Source organism: Malaclemys terrapin, chromosome 11 (genome assembly GCF_027887155.1).
Source record: "Malaclemys terrapin pileata isolate rMalTer1 chromosome 11, rMalTer1.hap1, whole genome shotgun sequence".
NCBI lineage: Eukaryota > Metazoa > Chordata > Testudines > Emydidae > Malaclemys > Malaclemys terrapin.
In genome coordinates, this window is record NC_071515.1 from 34,619,524 (window position 1) to 34,640,814 (window position 21,291).

Genomic DNA, 21,291 nt, shown 5'->3' on the forward strand with positions numbered 1-21,291 from the left:
AATCAGCATAATGCATTAACTTTTGCTAGAATAAGGCCCAATGCTGAGTAAGATTTCTAATTTTAGATTTTGAGTGATACTTTCATAGTGCACATTTAGTAGAAAGTAGGTATGTAAACAGATAAATTTTATAAATTACATGGTAAATGTAATAATTATGCATGATACTGGTACAGATTAGGATTCCAGCCTTCATGGGAATTGAAATTGTCATGGCACCATGGCTATCTCCTGCACTGTGATTGGTGGAAACGAATATGACATATTTGTCAGCCTCCTTGACCTGCAGGAGGAGGATCTTAGATGTGGGTGTGCCCTTATTCATTAGATTAAAGATATGAGGCATCCCAACTAGGGCTGAGGGAGGAACTCTGCATTTCCCTGTGACTAAACCACAGACGTTATTGCCCATTGGTCTTTAAGGCCTCAATTCATTAAGCATTTAAGTCATGCGGATTTCACTATGTGCCTAAATCTTTGCTGAACTAGGGCCCAAGTATTTAAATGGGATTAGTGAGGACTATAGGAACACACCAGAAGTTTGGTTCATAATTATTAATTATAATTATTAATAATAATAATAATAATCTTTATACCTCAACCTTAAATCAAAAAATTTAGTATGGATATTTTCTTTCTTCCTCCACTCCCTTCACAAGTAGCACCAGCAAACGGTTATTCATCTTCCAAAAAACAAAAGAGCAGATTACATAGAACCAAATTCTGTCTTCATACTCACATTAACATCAGTAGAACTGCAGGCAAGGCACCTGTAGGCAGAATTTGGCCTGTAGTAACCGGCCAAATAATCTGCAGTATAGTGGATTACAAAGTAAATCTAGTGGACCAAATTCTGCTCTCCATTACAATGGTGTAAAACAAAAGTCACTAGTTACTTGAATGGCGCTACTCCAGATTTGTGCCACTATAACAAAGTAATTTGATGCTATATAATTAATCCAGAAGCATTAAAGTACTGTGCTTGAGTATTGAAAACTGAATTTCTTCTTTGATTCTTTAAAGATATTCCATCTTCATAAATCATTATAGATTTAACTGTATTTTATTACCTCTGCAAATTCTATCAACAAAATAATTAGATTTGCAAAAGATAGTGTGCACAGTTGTTTTTATTATAAAATTCAGTTGAACAATCATTTATTAATAAACATGCTGCCATCAGGAAATCTTACATTCACATTTTTCATTTATGTATTTAGATTAAACCTCAATGTTTGTTTATTAAATTAATTGAATTTTGCTGAATATCTCCGAGAAATACCTGATCAATGTTTACATACTAATAGCAATGTGGAATTTCCAAGTAACACTTGTGTATTTAGTTACTCACTAAAGCTATTCCAAAAAAATCCTTTTTAATCTAATTTCCTTGCATTGTTTGTATTAAAGCAATTTTAATGCTGCTTTCAGTATTTGAGGTACAGTTCTCACAACACCCTATATTAGAATACCTGTTCAAATACTTTTTGATTAAAGTGCAATAATTCATTTGGCTCTATACTCTAAAAGTCCTTTTTAGAATATACATTTTGCAAATAGTTTCGTTTTTAAGGATGAAATATTTCACTCATAGCACATTTTGTTCTAAAAATAAGATCTTCTTTCTGTATGTACACATTTGTCTGTTCTTAATATAATGCAGAATATTTTAGAACAGAAAGCCAATGCCTTGAGATGAGATCAGTTTTTCAGAAGTCTGGAAGCACCCAGGACACCAACTGAAGTAAATGAAAACTACAGAAAAAAGAACAGGAGTACTTGTGGCACCTTAGAGACTAACAAATTTATTAGAGCATAAGCTTTCGTGGACTACAGCCCACTTCTTCGGATGCTGTAGTCCACGAAAGCTTATGCTCTAATAAATATGTTAGTCTCTAAGGTGCCACAAGTACTCCTGTTCTTCTTTTTGCGGATACAGACTAACACGGCTGCTACTCTGAAACCTGAAAACTACAGGTGCTTGGCCCTCTGTGGAACATCATGCTCTGTTACCTTTTGATTCTTTAGCTTAGGTCAAAAAGCCACTTTGGAAAAATGTATATAACTCTATTAGCAAAATCATTTGTTGCAGGCAATGGCTGTTGCTATTAACTCTGGAGCTTTATTACCAAGTGATGTTGCATAATCAGTTTGTGTGATGTCCACATTTATTACATTAAAAAAAGATGCTGGAACTAAGTTTTCTACTAGCAGTCCAGAATGACAGCAGAGAAAGGACAAAGACGAGCCATAGGAAATAGTATGTGTTGGCATTACGAGGGGAGAGTAAGTTTAAGATGAATTTAGCACTTGGATGAAATGGTGCATAGCCCAGAGAACGAAATCCTTTCCCCCCTAAAACAGGTATCAGTGTACTTAAAGTAGGTGGCATTGCTAGTATCTTTCTAAGAATCTGAAGGGATCTCCTGTAGGAGCCATTCAGTCCTCATCAAAATTCAGTTTTTTCCTTTTTACTGCCACTCTTGAGTGCCAATTGCAATGGTGGCATTAAGCTGAAATCATATCCACTAAGAACTGAACTTAGATATCCAAACTATTTCATTATACAGGTTTCAGAGGATAGCAACTTTTGGGCTGGGGTTGCACATCTGAGGATGGAATTAATCCTATAGAGTTAAGGTTTTTTAAAATTTTCATCAGCCTCTTTTGTCTGCTACTGGAAGTGTCCTTAAATACTATAATGCTGAGCATTATTGAAACACTTGCAAATAATAATTGTTCAGGATAACACATGAATGTCTTTCGCTCCAAAACCTCATGCTCTTGGTGTTTGAGGAGAAAGAGGGAGAAACAGAATTAACTGTATGCTCCTGGCCTTATCAGCTAATACTATGTTAAGGATGGTTGATACGGATAGCCTCAAATGTTTGACTCTTCTCAAGGTAACCCTCAATGTCATGCATCCTTGACAGAACATTGAGTTTTCAGTGCTGATCAGCACAAAAAATCTTTCCATGCACATCAATTAATGGTAAGATTTTATGCTGCCCCTTTTAGAGGCTCAGCACAGAACTCCCAGCCCAGGGAAGGGAAAGCTAATGTGGTTTTAAAGCCACCTTTGCATCCTCCCAGTCCTGGACTCTCCTGAAACTGGAGAAGCCCCTGGCATAATTTAGACAGCCCTGGAGGTCTGTCTAAATTACAGCAGCCTCCCAGGGTGTCCTATGGACTACAAGACTACTCAAGACCTCTATAGTGCTGTAATTATGTGCCCCAGTCCAGAGCCTGCAGGAGTGTTCAGAAGGCCTTGTGGCTGTCTTCTACAATGCATGCACTGGAGGCTTCCTCCCTTGGCCACTTCAGGCCTTTTACCCAGTGTAAAGGTGCCATAGTGGGATGAGGATCTCATCTAAGTCTCTAGTTAAAAATGAAATGAAAGTTGAAAGCTAATTGAGTTATGAGTCACCCCATGGCCAACCATTGAGATCTCATTACCCAAAAATGGTTGATAATACTGTACTCTTCTTCGGGTAAATAATTCTTCATTTTATCTGCTTAGTGTTCTTGTATGCAGTTGAAGAGATGAATATTTCTGGTATTTCAGATATTACTATTAAGTTTCTTTATTTGAAGATCCGATTGTCATTTGTATTTTAGTAAGATGATGCTACATTTAGGTGTAATCCTCCACAGATCAGCAAAATCAAATGTATATTCTAACACCAAGAGTAAACAGACTCAGCATCCGTTTTCTCTCATCACTGTTCAGCATGTAAGTCACACTGAGCCTGAAATTCATCATTTGAAAGAAGCCTTTAATTGTCATCTTAGCCCTCCTTATTGCTGTTTACGAAGTTCCAACTTCCTCTTTGGGCTGCTCTTGAGGGAGAGGTTGATAACGTCTTTTAAAGAAGCCACTCTGAAAAACAATTTCAAAATCAATTGGTGTGTGTCAGCAAACTCTTACTAAGTCAGATTTAATGAAATAATCTTTTATACTGTTTAAAGTAAGTGTTTGGCCTTGGCTACACTTACCAGGTAGTTCGACGGCTGGAAATCGAAGTTCTGGGTTCGACTTATCGCGTCTAGTCTGGACGCGATAAGTCGAACCCGGAAGTGCTCGCCGTCGACTGCGGTACTCCAGCTCGGCGAGAGGAGTACCGCGGAGTCGACGGGGGAGCCTGCCTGCCGCGTGTGGACCAAGGTAAGTTCGAACTAAGGTACTTCGACTTCAGCTACGTTATTCACGTAGCTGAAGTTGCGTACCTTAGTTCGAATTGGGGGGGGGTAGTGTAGACCAAGCCTAAGATGACATGCTGGCATATGTGATTAAGTATCAGCTAGTTATTCTGTTTTGGGAGTAACAGTGATGTTACTATTAAAATGATTGTCATATTGATAATATGAACTAATTTTAAAATGTAGGCTTTTTTCCCCCAATTGCTACATAATATATCAAAAGACAGCATTACTACAAATTACTTTACATCTATGGGGCTAATTCTTTCCCTTCATTCACAATATGAGCAAATGAGCTGTGAACTGTGAAAGTCCAGAGATCAAAATCTTCCCACCCAGGATATGGAATGATAATGGAATCCCAGCATTTGTTACACTTCTGTACTCTTCCATGGGAAGAATGAGTAGTGGAGTCACATTCAGAGATGTACAATCCCCAACTTCTCTTACTATGGCACAAAAGGAATGCGTGTGGCAAGCAAGGGGTACACAGAGTGAACAATCCCTTACCCCATCAGATCTTTTCTGGACTTTGTATGCCTACTAACAGTGGGGAGCAAGATTTGCCCCCTAGTGTTCATATATAAGAACTCAGAATTTAAAATATTTAATGCTGGCAAGCAACAAGACCATCTTCACCTTTTCTGTTAGGAATATTGTAGACCATTCTGTTATGTGTCCATCAGAATAGCAAAAACATGAAGCAGCAATCTACAAAAATTTTTGTTTGACTTCTGGAATAAAATTATGCAAATCTGGCCCATAAATATGGGGAAAAAACTTGAGGTATAGGAGTTAAAGATCTCAAAGAGGTAAGTTAATGCAATAAGTACTTTCCCTGAGATAGGGAAAACATGGGGTAAAAAGGACAAATGAAGAAAAAACGGAGTTAATCATACCAGGATTTGTTATTCTTTAGTAAGAATAGATCACAATAAAGCACATTATTCCTGTTTTTAAAGGAGTCAGTGAAAATAATAGAGAAATATTGATAAAGGAAAATGAATCCTACCTTCCATAATAACAGCACTATAAACAAAAACAATAAAATGCCAAGTACTGAACCTATCCCAATAATCAGCATGGTAACATGAGGTTTTGGCTTTTGGTTATGTAGTCCTTCCAGAAAGACCTATATGAAGTAGGGGAACATTAAAGTAAGAATACTAGTATGCTTAGAATAGACAATTTATGAAATTAAAATATAACAATGTAGGAATTATTGCATTCATTAAATATCTACATATGGTATATATTCCCATAAATGGTGTCTTGTCTCTGCTTCAGATGATGACAAATAGATCTATTTGCCTAACTAACTGCAATTTAATTCCAATTATGTACATATCTATTTATGCATAATTCTATAAGTTCAGGTGGTACTATTTTTCTTGAATATATTTTTTTTAGGGGGGAGGGCTAATCAATTTGTGTACGTAAAGAATTCTTACATGTGCAATTTGCCTTTCCTTGTGTAGTTCAATGACTTTTGGATTTTTTTCTGGTGATGCTGTAGCACTTATTTCAAACTTAAGTGATGATGCCTCATCCTGTTTAAAAAAAAAAAAAAAAGGCCAAGTTGCATAAATACAGTAACACTTTATAGTATTATCATCTTATCTCATGACCTCAAACAGTGAATTAAACCTTGATGTGTAGGTGCCCTAATCTACAAAACAACTCAGTGACAGAGCCAGGAACAGAACTGTACTCCAGTAACTCAAAAGGTCTGTATGTACAAATTTAGACAAGTTAACTTGGAACAATGCACTACTGCTAATCAAAGCTAAATATTTTAAAGGACTGAGCTACTGCCACAGCTGTAGATACATTTTCTGGGGGGCAAACAGGACAAACAGTTCAGTTTTCTATTTTAAGGCTTTCTTCACATTTCCTTTTGTGCAAGAGCTGCCCCCCTTCCTGGAACTTGCATCTAACACCCACCAAATTAATGAAACCACTGTTGATGCCATTATTAGAATGTTCCCTGCAACACCTCCCCTGAAGGCTGTATTCCTAGTGGTGATCACTTCAACCAAGAGAGTTTCTGAGATCCAGGTATTAATGACTGACCTGCTGTATAAGGTATTCCTTAATGATAAAGAGGATTTTTGTCCACACTTTAAGTTACTTTTTATCAAAGGCAGTATCTGATTTATAATTATGCAAATATGGCAATTTAGCTGTATTTTCTACAAGTCCCATTCATTATCAGGAATTATCTTGGTATTAAAATGGCTCTTAGTTATTATCTAAACAGCACTAAACCATTCTGTAAATCACCTAAAGTGTTTATAGCACATAGACAAATTCAGATAGTAATTGTGTTTAGAATAATGAGACAACAATCATTCACCCTTTAACCAATTTACATTTGTATGACCAGGAAGTGTCATGCTTGAAGAGACCAATGGTCCATTCACTCTGGTATCTTTCCTCTGCTTCAGTTTATGACAAAAAAAACTATGATGTGCCTAACTGCAGGTATATTCCAATAGCTGTCTGGTTTATCATATCCTGTTAGTGACTGTTGTAATCAAATTATCAATAGTGCAGGAATATTAAACCAAATCTATCACCATTTTATAGTATTATAAGCTTGAAGTGAAAGGTATATCATGGAGCTTGCTTTTTGGTTATAATATGCCAACTTAGCCACAGCATCTGTCACTTTGAGAGGTTTGCACAATGTGTTAGACTAGAGTACAGCAACCCTCTTATGTTTAAATACCTCTCTCTAGTGTTCTGAGGTATTTGAACTAAAACATGTATACTGATTATTATTATTAACTTGGATTTAACAATATTTGATTTATATATTAAATGAATATTGTGCAATTTATTTCTGTCAACTAGAAATATAGCACAGTGTTCACAAGAGGGTGCTGCAAATCCATGTGATGTCATTAAAAAGCAAATAACCTTTTAAAATGATCTGGTTAAAGATTTAAATGAAATTTACCATTTCTAAAACTGAAGGAGTAGCTTCCAGTTGCATTCGGACAATTGCTTCTTTTCCACTTTCCATGTTTCCAAATTTACACACTATTCGTAAACATGAATGATCTTCTTTCATGCAGTACTTTGAAGGAAAAAAAGCAAAAATACAACCTTTAACTTTCGCAGCATAGTTTATTTTTTCTTGTTAATATCAAGGCCTCTAACATCTAGTCAAAAATTTTTTTTTTTTTTTTTTTTTGGCTTGAAGAGGTCAAGATGCAAGGCTACCTACAATAAATATCAATAACTGTTCCAGAAACTGGGCTACAGAAGAGCTACACACATGGTATCACAATCACCACAAAGACTGTCAGGTTTTCAAAACACCATGTGGCCACAACTGGGGGGAAGTGAGGAATTTTCTAGCGAGATAATTTCCTATATAAGAATCTAAATGAGAGTTGAGCAATTCTGAAAACATGTCTATAAGTAAATTGTTTGTTGCTACTGCAGGTTTTGTTTTACATTGATCCAGTTATTAAGAATCATAAGGGCACTTTCGAACTTGTACATCATTCATACTGTAGATTTTTGATTTTGCTTTAAGTATTTGCAAAGAGTTAGTATTCAAAAATGAACTAGTAGCACTAGCGTCACTCAGGACTAGTACAAACAGGCCCTATACAAACTTCCTCACACAAGACGGCCACTACCTCTCAGTTCTGACCTGCAATAAGTCTGATATTCCAGCCTTTTCTTGAGCAATATGAGGTGATTCTGTAATTTGTATGAGTGGGATCTAAACTGAAAATATTTAATCCTTTTTTGCTTATGACCAAAAATGTTTGTATAATAAAGGTACAGTCTTTTAAAAAGTATAATTTCCTACTGACTTCTAAAATCAATCCTGAAAAGTATTTGTAACGCATAATATGAAGTAACTTCATGTAGTTTATTTCAAGGGTTAAGTAAAGTGGGACTGAACAAACCAAAACCAACCAAACAAAAAAAGACCCTTACCACTCGCCTCTTGGTAGGTTTTGAAAAGAAAATGACGAGATCTTTTAATATGTCCATATGTCCATTTTTTTCTGGTAAAGTACAGTCTCTTGTATAATTATTATGAAAACATTCTCCATCAGCTGTCTGGAAATAACAGTACAATCATTCCTGGGTTCTAAACATTTCCCGATACTGCTTTGAAGACATTTCTGTCCATGCAGAAACTCAAAGAAAATTTCTGTATTTGAAAATGATTTCTCTAGAGTATGAGAGAAATGCACCTTTGGCATAGTGGGTGCAATTCTAGCCCAATTTGCTTAACCAGAACTACCCGCTTACCTCTTACATGCCCTAAGAATTGTACTGAAAGCTTCTGGAATGAGCCATACTCAGCCAGAGAGAGGTGTGATGGAAAAATAAAGAGGGGAAATTTATTAAGACCCCCACCCATTCCCCTGTAATGTAATGTAATTACATTAAAGAACTGGTTTTAAAATGGCTGTTATTTGCTTGTTTGATTCCACTATGATAGACATAAATAGGTCAATAAAACTGCAGGCTACGATGCATTCTAACAGATTCAAGAGAACAACAAAAATCTGTAGACCAGGGACTGTGTATTGTGGGTTCTGTACAGCAACAACCATGCCGTCTGGTATCAAATAATTAGCAGGACTTTGAGGGTGAGTAGAATCTAAAACCAAAACTGAGATGGTTTATTGGACAGGATTATGGAATGTAGGAATTCACACTTCCCTCTTAAAAATATACTGCATTCTACTCTTTACAAGAAATCTTCGGTACTCTAACACTGAATCCAGGAATGGGGAAAACAGACTGAACCACTCCTTAAAATTTAGAAATTGGCCCAATACTGAGCTCCAGGCAGGTGGAGACTCTAACTTCAATGAGGCTCCAATCAGAGTCTAGTGTACTAGCTAGTATATTTCAGAGAAAGCATAGATTAAATACTGATATGCACTAAACCTAAATGTAACAAGTCCACCTCTACCCTGATATAACGCGACCCGATATAACACAAATTCGGATATAACGCGGTAAAGCAGTGCTCCGGGGGGGCGGGGCTGCGCACTCCGGTGGATCAAAGCAAGTTCGATATAACATGGTTTCACCTATAGCGTGGTAAGATTTTTTGGCTCCCGAGGACAGCGTTCTATGGTGGTAGAGGTGTATTCACAGTATAAGTAAGGAGCCCCAGGCTATTTGACTCTTTTTGTAGAATACCTCAGTATATTTTAATTCAGCATTTATACTTCTCTGCTAATTCAGCATCAATACCCATGACAATTTCTGAAACGAGTGCATGTTTGGTTTATTAATGTATTTAGAATTGGTTGATGCACTAAAATAAGAGGAATTAAAATATTTAGGCAAAATTAATAAGTTTCACATACAATGTAGCTGAATAAGAAAAATGTAGATATGCCTTTTCAAGCACTGTTGTACTCCATCTACTCTTGTACTTTCATGTACTATATACAGAGCAGTATGTAAAATCATAATATAATAAAATAAACATACCTGGATATCCAGAATGTTAAACAGCTTTTCATCTCTTGGTGCAAAAGAATTAGGAACCATTATCTCCAAAGCTATAGCAGGAGCCATGCTCGGTCCAGCACTGATAACCTTGGGAGAAAGCATGCTACAGTAATTGAAACTTTCATTCACATACACTAATCAAGAAATGAATACACAGAATTCACACACTTACAGCAGCAAGGGAGGCTTCCTAATGCTGGCTTGATAATAAAACTTGACTGTGAACTAGAGGGAAGCACCTCAAGAGAGGATAGTGCAGTTTATTTTCTACCCATATTGAATCCTTGATCTCTCTATTAATTCTGCTAATAAAGTGCCATTTGGGGTAGTGGTAGCTTTGCGGTATGACACTTGTCTGCTATGAGCTTCAGGTGGGATAGTCAAAAGGGTTTAAGGGAGTTAAGTGCCCAACTTTCATTGACTTTTAATCCACCAGTCTGCGATGGATATGAACTGGTAACCTAGAGAGACCCTATTACTAATCTCCAGGGCCAGCTAGTCCCCCCATGCTCTACACACAGTACTTGCTGTATACCAGCTCCTTGTGCAGCACTTGTGTTCAGTGAACAGATATGTAGTACAAATCACAAGTAGTTTTACAGCTGACTCCCCTGCTTTAGTTAATATGTACTGTCTAAGAAAACCCATTGAAAATTGTAAGACAGGGTGAAGGAGGATATTATCAAAGGCCTAACTGAGAGTTAGGTACCCAGCTCCCATTGACTTTAAATGGAAGTTGGGCACCTAGCTCCCCTTTCTGTCCCCATCATCCAGGTCTATCATCAGTCTAAACCAGTGAAACTCACATGCATGACTGGGTCAAATTCTGACCTCTGATGCAAAACAAATGAGCAGCAAAAGTTTCCTGACCTGCAGCACTCCATAAAGGTGACAGTCAAAGGTGCTTAACGGATGCTGGCTGTGGTTAGCAGGGGCCTGGAATGAATGGACTTGCCATAAAGAAGTGACAGGAATAGGGAACCAAAGACTATAGGAGGCTATGGAAGTGTTCAAAGGCAATTAAGTGAGATAGGTTCTTTTTAATATGGCTTGCACCCTTAAAGGGAACTCCGACTTTAATTAGTGACTGATCCAGCTGCTATTGAAGTCAATAGCAGTGTTTCTATTGACCTGTAAGGGGCATAGATTATGCTTTTCAAGCACACTTTACTAGATCTATGGTGGCTTCATGGACAGAGAAACCAAGCCTAAAATTTGTAGGGGCACCCCATCTGGTGAGCTGAGCACACTCCCTACAGATGTTAATAGCTATTGTTGTGGTTGTAAATTTAGTGCTACAGGTGTATTTTTCTCAAGCTTTTTGAAAGCACTTGCTGGAGGTATATGTTGATTGGTACACCCAGAAATATAAACTGGTACTTGGATTCCAAGAATCTAGGGAGCTGCTTCTGTTAACGGCTACATGCAGAAGTTCTCACCAATCCCAGGATTTATGTATTTGTTTCTATATTAAGCACTTTACAAGAGCAACGCTTTCCCAGTAAGTTACAAGGTGAGGTGGAAGTGCCCTTTGTCTTATCTGTTGTTAAGAATTAACCTTTTAGAAAAAGAAGAGGAATGGTTTCTGTAAAGAATAGCTCTTACATGGAAAGTGAAGTTGATCTTCTCCTTCATGCAATTAATTGGTGAATTTTCCTCACTGGGTCCATAAACAAATGAAGCGGGTGATAGAGATCTACAGTAGTTAAAAAAATAATTACAATAGGACAAAATTAGCACTATTTAGTATGCAATGTTAATATGAGCATTATCCTCTCTAGGCCAGACTGTCGTCTATGCAGGTCACTACAGAACTGGAAAGGTTGAATTAGCACCTAACTCAGCCCTGCAGTAGGGAAGCTCAAGGATAAAACCTGCTTTAATTTAGGTGGGACATCTCTGTGGATTGAGTGGGCACAATGTGGTAGTGATGAATCACCATCATCCTCCAGCCCTACCCACTGATCCCCAACTCAGAGAGGGGCTTATAAAGGAGGGGGAAAATTATGACAAAGGGGCTACTCGTTTTTTACATCTCTGACTCATTTACCTCCCCTTTACCAGTGGGATTTCAGTCCCCTCCACCTTCAGAGAAAGACTCATCACAGGTATGGTTCAGTGGTTAGGTTATGAGGAATTATGGGTTTATTCCCAACTTTGCCACTGATTCTGAGAGATCTACAAGTAACATCAACCTTGTGCATCAGTTTTCTGAGATCTTCAAATGAAAAATGCTAGAGCTAAAATGTTAATTTTCCTGTAGTGGCTGCAATGGTGGATATGGTGGCAAGGGAAGTAAGTGGTGGGAGAGTGGAATGGAGATAGTGGAAGCAGTTGCTGCCCCTTCCCATCATTCGTTTGAAAGAAGTGTCCTGCTATACGAAGTAGCGTTCAAATATGCTGAGCCTGTCCCTCTGAAGCAGCATCTCTGTAAGCCCTTATACCAAGTGTCCTTTACATTTGTCATCACCTGATGACAGTGACAGTCAAAGGAAAGGATCCTTAAAAAGTATCCCTGGGCATTCCTGCTACATGACTGCAATCCAATGATTATGGTACAGTGGGGTTGGGCAAATCAAGGCCCCGTTTAGAGGGGTCCGTCTGCCCAGAACAAAGTAGCTTTATTCATAGGCAAATTTATGACAGGCAGTAACACCAGCTGGGACAAGCTGAACAGCAAACAGTCAATATAGTTGAGTATAAAAGACAATGTGTTTGACTCAGGCAGTGGACAATTACACACAAAAGCATAAGGCTGAGCAATTACCAACATGGAATTTGATAGGCTAAAGGATTAAAATATAGTTTTTGTTCACCTTTGCAGAAAACAGGATTAAGTGACAGAAAAGCAGGAACAAATACTACTACTATGATGGAAAAAGGTGTTATAGAAGAGCAAAGAATCAGTCCTCGGATATTAAATCTCAGCCCTCTTGGGGTTTTCCCCCCATTTTAGGGGAACAAACTGAAGCACAAAGTCTGCAGCAGAACCTGGAATAAAATCTAGATCTTCCCACTCCCAGTACTGCCATTTTTCACTAGGCCATGCTTCCTCTCTGAAGATCATGGGAGTTCAGCTGAGGTATGTGTTCTTTAATGGATAAACAACAATCTTATGCACATGGATATGCAGAGCAACCATTAACTTACTTACCCGTGGACATTTAGCTCGACCTCATGTTTCAGAGGTATGACTAAAGCTATGGAGTTATCCAACAGCAGGTCGTTATCCTCTTCATTTTTACTGTAGAAGTAAGCAGAGGGGGGAGGGGGGAATGGGAGGGAGAGGAGGAACTGTGTTAGAATACATCATACTCGGTGTGTTATCTCTAGAGATAACTAATTACATAAAACATACACCTTGCAGCTTATTTACATAACTTTTTTTGTAACTATCCATGTGCCAGTAAGAAATCATTTTTATGACAATGTTAGCAGAAATCTCATTATTTAAATAGCAATTATCTACTTTTTGTGGTTTCAGTTTCTCTATATTTTATGTAATAAATGAGCTTTCTTTTAGTTGTGCTTCATTAAGCCTTTGCTGTGCTCCCTATTCCGTTTTCCAAAGCTAGGGATATTTTTCATCAAACGCAGCAATTTTTATCAAGCAAGATTTACCAGGTAGCATTAACTGTGATGGTGAGGTCATCTTCTGCCCTGGTAAGTGAGCTTGCATCCAAGAGAAAACTAAAATCCATCTGTAGAAAAATGAAACACTGTTTGTGCTAAATGATTGGGTGTGTCTTAACAAATGTTTAAGATGAAATGTTACATCATTAAACTAATCTGAAATTTCCCTCCTTCTTAAATGTTTAACCTTTGTGAAAAATTCTAGAGTGCGCCGAATTATATTTTGCACAAGTTCAGCCCCCAGTTCATTAGGACATAATGCTTTTGTTTGTAATCTCAGTCAACCCAATCACTTTCCTACAAAACATTTGTAGGGAAGGTTAAGGTACAGAAAATGTATTGTGCTATAGATGAAGTTCCAGTTCTGGATTAAATGCATGGTCACAGCATGCCCTAAATACATTTCCACCCAAAGGGGGGGAGAGGATTTGGTGCTCCCTTCATTTCCTCTAACATGCACTCCCCTATAGCAGTGGTTCTCAACCAGGGGTCTCTGGCCCCCTAGGGGGTCTGCAAATAGTTGATGCACAGGTGGGCCTTGGAAAGAAAAAGATTGAGAACCCTTGCCCTGTACGATCTGCTTCCAAAAGGATACTCGGTTCCTGCTTGGCCAATTGCAGCAGAACTTTCAGGTTGCAATTTTGAGAAGCACTCAGCATTAATCTAACTCTGATCCCATTTAAGTTCCCAGTACAACTCCCAGATGCTTCAATGGGAGCAGAGATAGGCCAATGCTGAGCTCTTTTGAAAATCCCAACCTAAGGATGAGATTCTCTCCTTTGCTCTAGCCTCTGTATGGCAGGTTAAAGGCAGACTGACTAAATAAACTTTGTCTCTAAACTTTTAAACACAAATACCTCTCATACTCTTTGTAACTGAAAACTGAGATGTTATTGAATCTTTGGATTAAAAAAATCTTTTTCCGATTGTTAAAATCCTTTTAAACACATGGTAACTTCACATCAATATCCGTTAAAAGAACAAAACTAGAAAAGTAACATTTAAATGAATTCCTTGGTACAGTTCACCATAAAGCGAGCAAGATTACAGTACATACGATATGCCTGCTCTTGATACATTGTAATAACTAATTTGATTTGAATGCATTGTTTCAGATAAATTGTAGAAGGCTAATTTCTTGATAATGGAATGAAGGGTTTTTATTATTATTACTTTAAAGAAAAACACTGGCATACCTACAAAGTGTCTACTTAGGTGCAATAAACTGCATTCTGTTGTGTATATCTTGTCCTTGGTGTCTCAGTGCGATATTTCAACTTTGACTTGTTAACAGAAACTCAGACCCTCACATAAATGCAATAATGGGGATAGTGTCCTCAATGAAGTAAAGCAAAAGGAAATGGGATGTCATGAGACATCTGACAAAACATTAACTCTTAATAAACTATTCCTAGAGCTGTGCCCATTCAAGTCTATGACTATGAGAAGCTCCGGTTCTCAATTATCATGGTGGCGAATATGGTATAGAGAGGAAGGAGGTGAGCAATAATTTATTTGTTGAACATTTTCATTCTAGCTTTAGCAGATCTTATGTAGAGTGTGTAATATAAAGTTTCCCCTTCCAAGTCATACATTTTAAGCACTTACTCATAAAACAAGACATAGTTTTAAAGATTAATAATTTCAGGTTTATTTTACCTTTGACAGATGATCTACATATAAATACCCAACACTGCAGTCAAGTCTCACTGCATGAGCTTCCTTATCTGATATTTCACAATGTATCTGTTTTTCTTCCTAAAATTAAAGAATGAAAAACAGTAACAGTTTTAAGTGATTAATCTAATGACCATTTAGCAAAGTTATGTCAGAAATTTCAAGCTACATATATGCCATAAAATTTCACTTTTGAGTATGTACTGTTTCAGTGAACATCAGTGGGAATTTACAAAATATTTCTGCTGCTAATAGTTGACTAGTCCAATGAGTCCATTTTGCTCAATTCCTTGCACCAATCAAATTATTTCATTACTTCTTCATATTCTGTTGGTTAATGAGTTGACTTTGCAAGTATATTGTCAACCTATTTAAGTCTAAAATTACCCTCTCAAAGATAAGAAGCCAAGTATAAACATCTTAGAAGTAAATTCTTTAAACAAAATAATACAAAAATTCTTTCCCTCTAAATTCTTTTTATCTCCTTTGCAATATTACCATTCATCTCCAGCTTTCTTTAAAAAAATAATTAAAAAAAAGGCCTGATCCAACAAGGTGCTCTGTACCTCCTGAGAACAGCTCAGAGGATCAGTCCCTGGAGGTTTTTAAAAACAGGAGAACAGGATAGACAAATATCTCTCAGGGATGGTTTATGTACACTTAGGCTAGGTTTACACTGGGGAAGGAGGGATCGATTTAAGATACGCAAATTCAGCTACGCGAATAGCGTAGCTGAATTCGACGTATCCGATCCAACTTACCCCGCTGTGAGGACGGCGGCAAATCGACCGCTGCAGCTCCCCTGTCGATGGCACTTACTCCTACCTGGGCTGGTGGAGTACGCGCGTCGATTCAGGGATCGATTGTCACGTCCTGACGAGACGCGATAATTCGATCCCTGAGAGATCGATTTCTACCCACCGATCCAGGGAGGTAGTGAAGACAAGCCCTTAGTCCTGCTTTGGTGTGGAGGGATGCACTAGATCAATGGTTTTCAACCCTTTTTCATTTGCAGACCCCTAAAAATTTTGACTGGTGGTCTGGACTCCTTTGGAAATCTTGGACATCATTGGCCGACCCCCAGGGGTCTGTGGACCACAGGTTGAAAATCACTGTTCTATGATGATGATAACCTTTCACTGATATAGTCGGCGGACCCCAGGTTGAAAACCACTGGATTAGATGATCTCTTGAAGTCCCTTTCCAGCCCTATATTTCTATGATACTAGGAGTAGGGACTTACCAAATTCACGGTCCATTTTGGTCCATTTCATGGTCATAGAATTTTAACAATCAATTGCACAATTTCAGATATTTAAATCTAAAATTTTATGGCGTTATAACCAAGGGGATCCCGACCCAAAAGAGGGATGTGGGAGGATTGCAAAGCTATTGTAATAGGATTGCAGTATTGCCACCCGTACTTCTGCGCTGCTGCTGCTGGGGGGCACTGCCTTCAGAGCTGGGCAGCGGGCAGCACAGACATGAGGGTCACGTGGTATGAGGGGGGTCATTTTGGGGGGAGGCAGGGCTGGCCTTACGGGTGGGTGACTGTGGTCCGTCCCCTACCCTGAACACACACAGCCAGACCAAGGCCCCTTCAACTCCCAAGTGCTGAGCCTAGAGCCAGAGAGGAGCGGGGGCAAGGGTTCCTGGAACCTTTGTAGAAGTGCCACCAGCGCTGGAACAGGAGGGGCCATGCCCCCCCACTTTTCAATATGGGCATAGTTTTGGGGGCAGGGGCAGTGTTGCCCTCCAAACTGCAAGCCGCCACCAGGGGCTCTGCGCCTGCCCAAGGCTTGCAGTTGGGGGGGGTAACACCACCTCTTACCCCACAAACTTTGCTCATGTTAAAAAGTCCCCTGGCCCTCCTGGTTCCGGCGCTGCTGTATGGGGGTGTTCTGGGGGTGGGGGGTTTTCAGGCGTGCACCAGGGTCAAGGTGCTAGTCCTGGAGGGCTGGGGACGGACAGGACTTCCTCTTCTCTTGCAGGGGCCACTCCCAGGGCTGGGTCAAAACTGCAAGAATTTCCACGGCTGCTCACTGTGCAGTGATCCCCGTCTCCTCCCCCACCCCCACCCCGCGGCTGGAGAGCAATGGGAGCAGGAAGTGGGGTGAGGGTGTGGAGCTTTCTGCAGTCGAGGGATGTTCCCAGAGGTAGATCATGAGCCCAGCACATGGTAGGGGTCCCAACTAGGGCGCCCCCAGTCCTGCCCCTCTCCAGTGGATTTCATGGAGGAGACCAGATTTTTCACTGCCATGAATTTAGTAGGGTCTTATCTATGAGGGAGGTTAAATACTAGTATTTCCAAATACATTTAGAAGTCACTACTTTTGTTCATTTACTGCAAAACTTTACTATTAAATAAAAAATTTGGCCAATTTGATTAAACTGTGCCCACTGTGTGGATGGATTAACTAAAGCTTTAAGCAGAAAATCTTGAGTGTTGTCAGCTTTCCCTACTTAGAGGTTTTTTAATCAACCCTACCACATGGGTCTGAGCTCAGGTGGGTAACTCGAACCTCCACTTGTGCCACAACATCCACACAGCTATATTTAGTGTGCTAGTGTTAATCCCACTAGCATGAGTCTGTCTACCCCAGCTGGGAAGCTTGTTCTCAGCTGTAGTGTAGACATAGCTGTATGGTCTGTCCAGGTAATGTGAGAATGGTCAAGGAATTATGAGGACATAGAATTTCAATTCTTACCAGTTCTAGAACTCTGACAAAATAAAGACCTTTAGGGAGCTGTATGTGGAGGGCAGTTTCATATGCATCATCTCCAGCATTGCTCAGAGATATATTCAAGAGTAAAGTCTTCATACTTCCAACTGAAAGATACATTTTCTTTTCATGAGGTCTATAAAAATAAGGAATATATTTAAAATGTTATACTGTATGAGAAAACCAGTGATATGTACAACACGTACAGAGACAAGTGACCTCAGTAAAAAGGACTGTGTCTGGAGAAAGGGGGGGGAAAAAAGCGAAACCCTTTCAATGTGATAAGGTATTTGCAAAAGCTCATCTAGCTGAAGGCAACTCAATTTTCCACTATTTAAACAGTACTCAATCCACCACAATGTTTCATTTGCATTGCACTTTTTAGGGTCTGAGTAATTGGAGTGCTAGTTCAGAGATGCATGACTAGTAAGGAATGCTGCTTACTCTTGCTAGGTCTTGTGTCCCAGAGATGTAGAAGAATGTCTTCCTGCTTCAGCATCTCTAAGGGGAAGTTACTCCTTTGCAGAGGAGCCACATGAGATCTATGCACCACTTATGCCCTCAAGTTAAAGCTTGGCAGGCCCTCTGCATAGAGGAGAATTTCACCCAGAATGGAGAACATTAGAAGGAGGATGGCTATATCAACTGAATTTATTAAGGAAACATTCCAACAGGGCAATAAATATGTGCATAAATTGTAATGCTTATGTATGGTTGAGAGTTTCTGGTCTCACTAGTTGGGTTTTTCTCTGCCTTCTATTGAGATCTGCATTATTGATTTTTTTAAACACAGGGATTAATGCCTTGTATTTATATCCCTACGTTCCACATAAGGCTGCAGTCTTCAGCTTTCAATTGAGGTATGGGACTGAGTTAATGTGAAACAGGACAAAAGGAAGGTGAGTGAACATGCCTATTTTATGTTCTACCTAGTGTTCTATAATCATGTTACAAGTGAAGGCACCTAAGAGGTTCTAAAAGTAAACTTCAGTTTGACATTAAAGTTTAATTAAGACTTGCAAAAGAGCTGCCTAGAAATAGGCATTTATCAAATATTCTGGCTTGAAACCAAACATTAGTCACTGAACACCTTTGGGAAAGAAGTTGGCACTTAGACAAGCAACAGAAGGTGAAAGCACTGCATAAGCAGCTAGGTTCCAAGACAACATCAAATTAAAGAGAAACACAATGTTAACATTTCAGTAGTTGGATTTCTAGTTCACTTTACCTTTTAAAGTTATTTTACCATATTTACATAATTGCTATTCTACTCTTTTTCTGGTACACATTTTACTGCAACTTGATTCATTAACAAGGTGCCGTCAAAAAGATGCCCACCAGCTTAGTACATAAGTGCAATAAAGCACCAGGTGCACATCTGGGAGTGTGACAAAGCTGAACTAGAGCTTTTCCCTGGTAATCATATTTCATTCTTCATTAAAACATGCATAATGCATATTTGAAATTTATAGAGCAGACCAGAATCTAAGCAATAGAAACAGAATAAGGTAGTGCATACATGCTGAACCATAACCCAAGAAGTAAAGGACAAGAGTCAAGTATTTCAGTGACAACCCCTATACAATTCCATTCATTTAGGAGACATTTGTCTTAAAAAAAAAAAAATAAAAAAAGCATTTGCTTTGCTGTTTCTGGATAATGAATGCATTCTGTCTAGACAAAATAAATTAATGCTTCACAGCTAACCAGTTTTTAATCAAGATACTAGGGCAAAAAGTAATTTAAGGTGATATTTCACACTTTATCAAGATATGTAGCCTATTTATGTTAGTTGAAAAAGATGGTACAAATTCTTGTACTCTATTTCCATCCTGTAAAATGTAATGGTATTTATAAGCCTGCTTAACTTGTATTAATGCTAGTGAAAATACTCCAAATCCTTTACCTTAGAAAAATGCAAAATTTTTCAGGCAGTACTATCTTAAAGCCTAAGAAAATGGTTGAGGGAAGGAGAAGAATCTTACTCTGAAATCCATGAAGACTCAAAAGCGTGTGCCCAGAATCACATAGAAGTCATTAATCAAAATAACATGATTAGTATTATTTATGTACCATTTTAAGATGTTTTACAAGGTGAAACTAGCAGCTCAATTCAATAGGACCTGTAAAAATCTGAATATTCATAAAACAAAACCACGTTCAATCAGGCAGCTAGTTCCATGTTGTATCAGGAATATGCAGCAGATAAAATTTCTCAGCCCTCAGGGTTTGCAAAGAGCCACGGAAGCCAGGTTCTAATCATGAAACTCAATGAAACTGATAGGCAGCAAATTTAAAACAAAAACAAACAAAAGGAAGTACTTCTTCATACCATACACAATCAACCTGTGGAACTCATTGCCAAGGGATGTTGTGAAGGCCAAAGTATTACTGGATTCAAAAAAGAATTAGATAAGTTCATGGAGGATAGGTCCATCAATGGCTATTACCCAAGATGTATGCAGTGTTGTTGTAGCCATGTCAGTCCCAGGATATTGGAGAGACAAGATAGGTGAGGTAATATCTTTTATTGGACCAACTACTGTTGGTGAGAGAGATGGACATGGATTCAGCCCCATGCTGTGTGTGTCCCTAAGCCTGTGACTGCCTGATGCTGGGACTGGACAACAGGGGATGGATCATGCAATAATTGCCCTGTTCTGTTCATTCCCTTTGAAGTTTCCGGCATTGGTCACCGTGTGAAGACAGGATACTGGGTTAGGTGAATTATTGGTCTGACCCAGTATGGCCATTTTTATGCTCTCTTACTTGGGGAGAGGAGGAGGGAGATGGCATGAACAGATCTTTTAAAATCTCACTCAAAAAAGAATTCAAATTACACTGGGTAGGAACGCTGTCACGTGAATTGAAAACTAGCTGAAGGGTAATGATAGTATCTCACAGAGGAAGAGTGTTTAGTTCTGCAGAGATCCAGTCTTAATGAACTGTCATGACATTTAAATAAAATTAATAGTCTAGCATGAGAATGAAATTTAAGGATGATAGCAAATTGGAAGGAGCTGCAAACACCTGTGTGGACCAAGAAATACTACAAAGGACCTAAAGAGATTAGGAACATAGGTGAAAAGTTATAAAATGAAATTCAGCTTGGAAAATGCAAGCTAGTATATCTAGGGGAAAAGAATCCAAACCACACATAATGCCCAACCATCTGGTGCCTCGATCATTAGTGTTAAACTGTACCGTGAATATTTTTAAGTAGTTCTTTTTCCTTATTTCATAATTGAAATAGTAAATACAGCAATCTGCTAGCACAAAAAATGAAGTATGTCCTTTTGTACACTGCAAGTATAGTCATAACAGCAGTAGAAAGTTTAATTCTTGTCAGTTAGAAGGGGTCTAAATTTTGGATGTGCAGCGAGTTACATGCATCTCAGTACATCTGAATTAGAAATTTCGAAGTTTATTTTTATGAACAACAACATGCTTTTTTGGTAATATCTTATGAGTATAATTGAAAAAAAACTGTTCTCATGTATAATTACATTTCTGAAAGATTGTTTGTTTAATAATCTTTAATTGGAAACTAGTT

The 21,291-nt window shown here is 38.5% G+C and overlaps 1 protein-coding gene across 1 annotated transcript in view; it reads right to left on the reverse strand.

Annotated features, from left to right (window-relative positions):
• Window positions 1-1,887: 1,887 nt before the first annotated feature.
• The window catches only part of ITGA4 (integrin subunit alpha 4), a 55,022-nt gene continuing 35,618 nt past the window's right edge, over window positions 1,888-21,291 (reverse strand). The window contains 12 exon segments of the mRNA XM_054044406.1: window positions 1,888-3,835; window positions 3,838-3,880; window positions 5,213-5,332; window positions 5,652-5,750; window positions 7,163-7,282; window positions 8,161-8,286; window positions 9,685-9,792; window positions 11,311-11,401; window positions 12,860-12,949; window positions 13,327-13,406; window positions 14,998-15,096; window positions 17,724-17,874. Coding sequence (XP_053900381.1) covers window positions 3,789-3,835; window positions 3,838-3,880; window positions 5,213-5,332; window positions 5,652-5,750; window positions 7,163-7,282; window positions 8,161-8,286; window positions 9,685-9,792; window positions 11,311-11,401; window positions 12,860-12,949; window positions 13,327-13,406; window positions 14,998-15,096; window positions 17,724-17,874 — 1,174 coding nt within the window. The 3' untranslated portion in view covers window positions 1,888-3,788.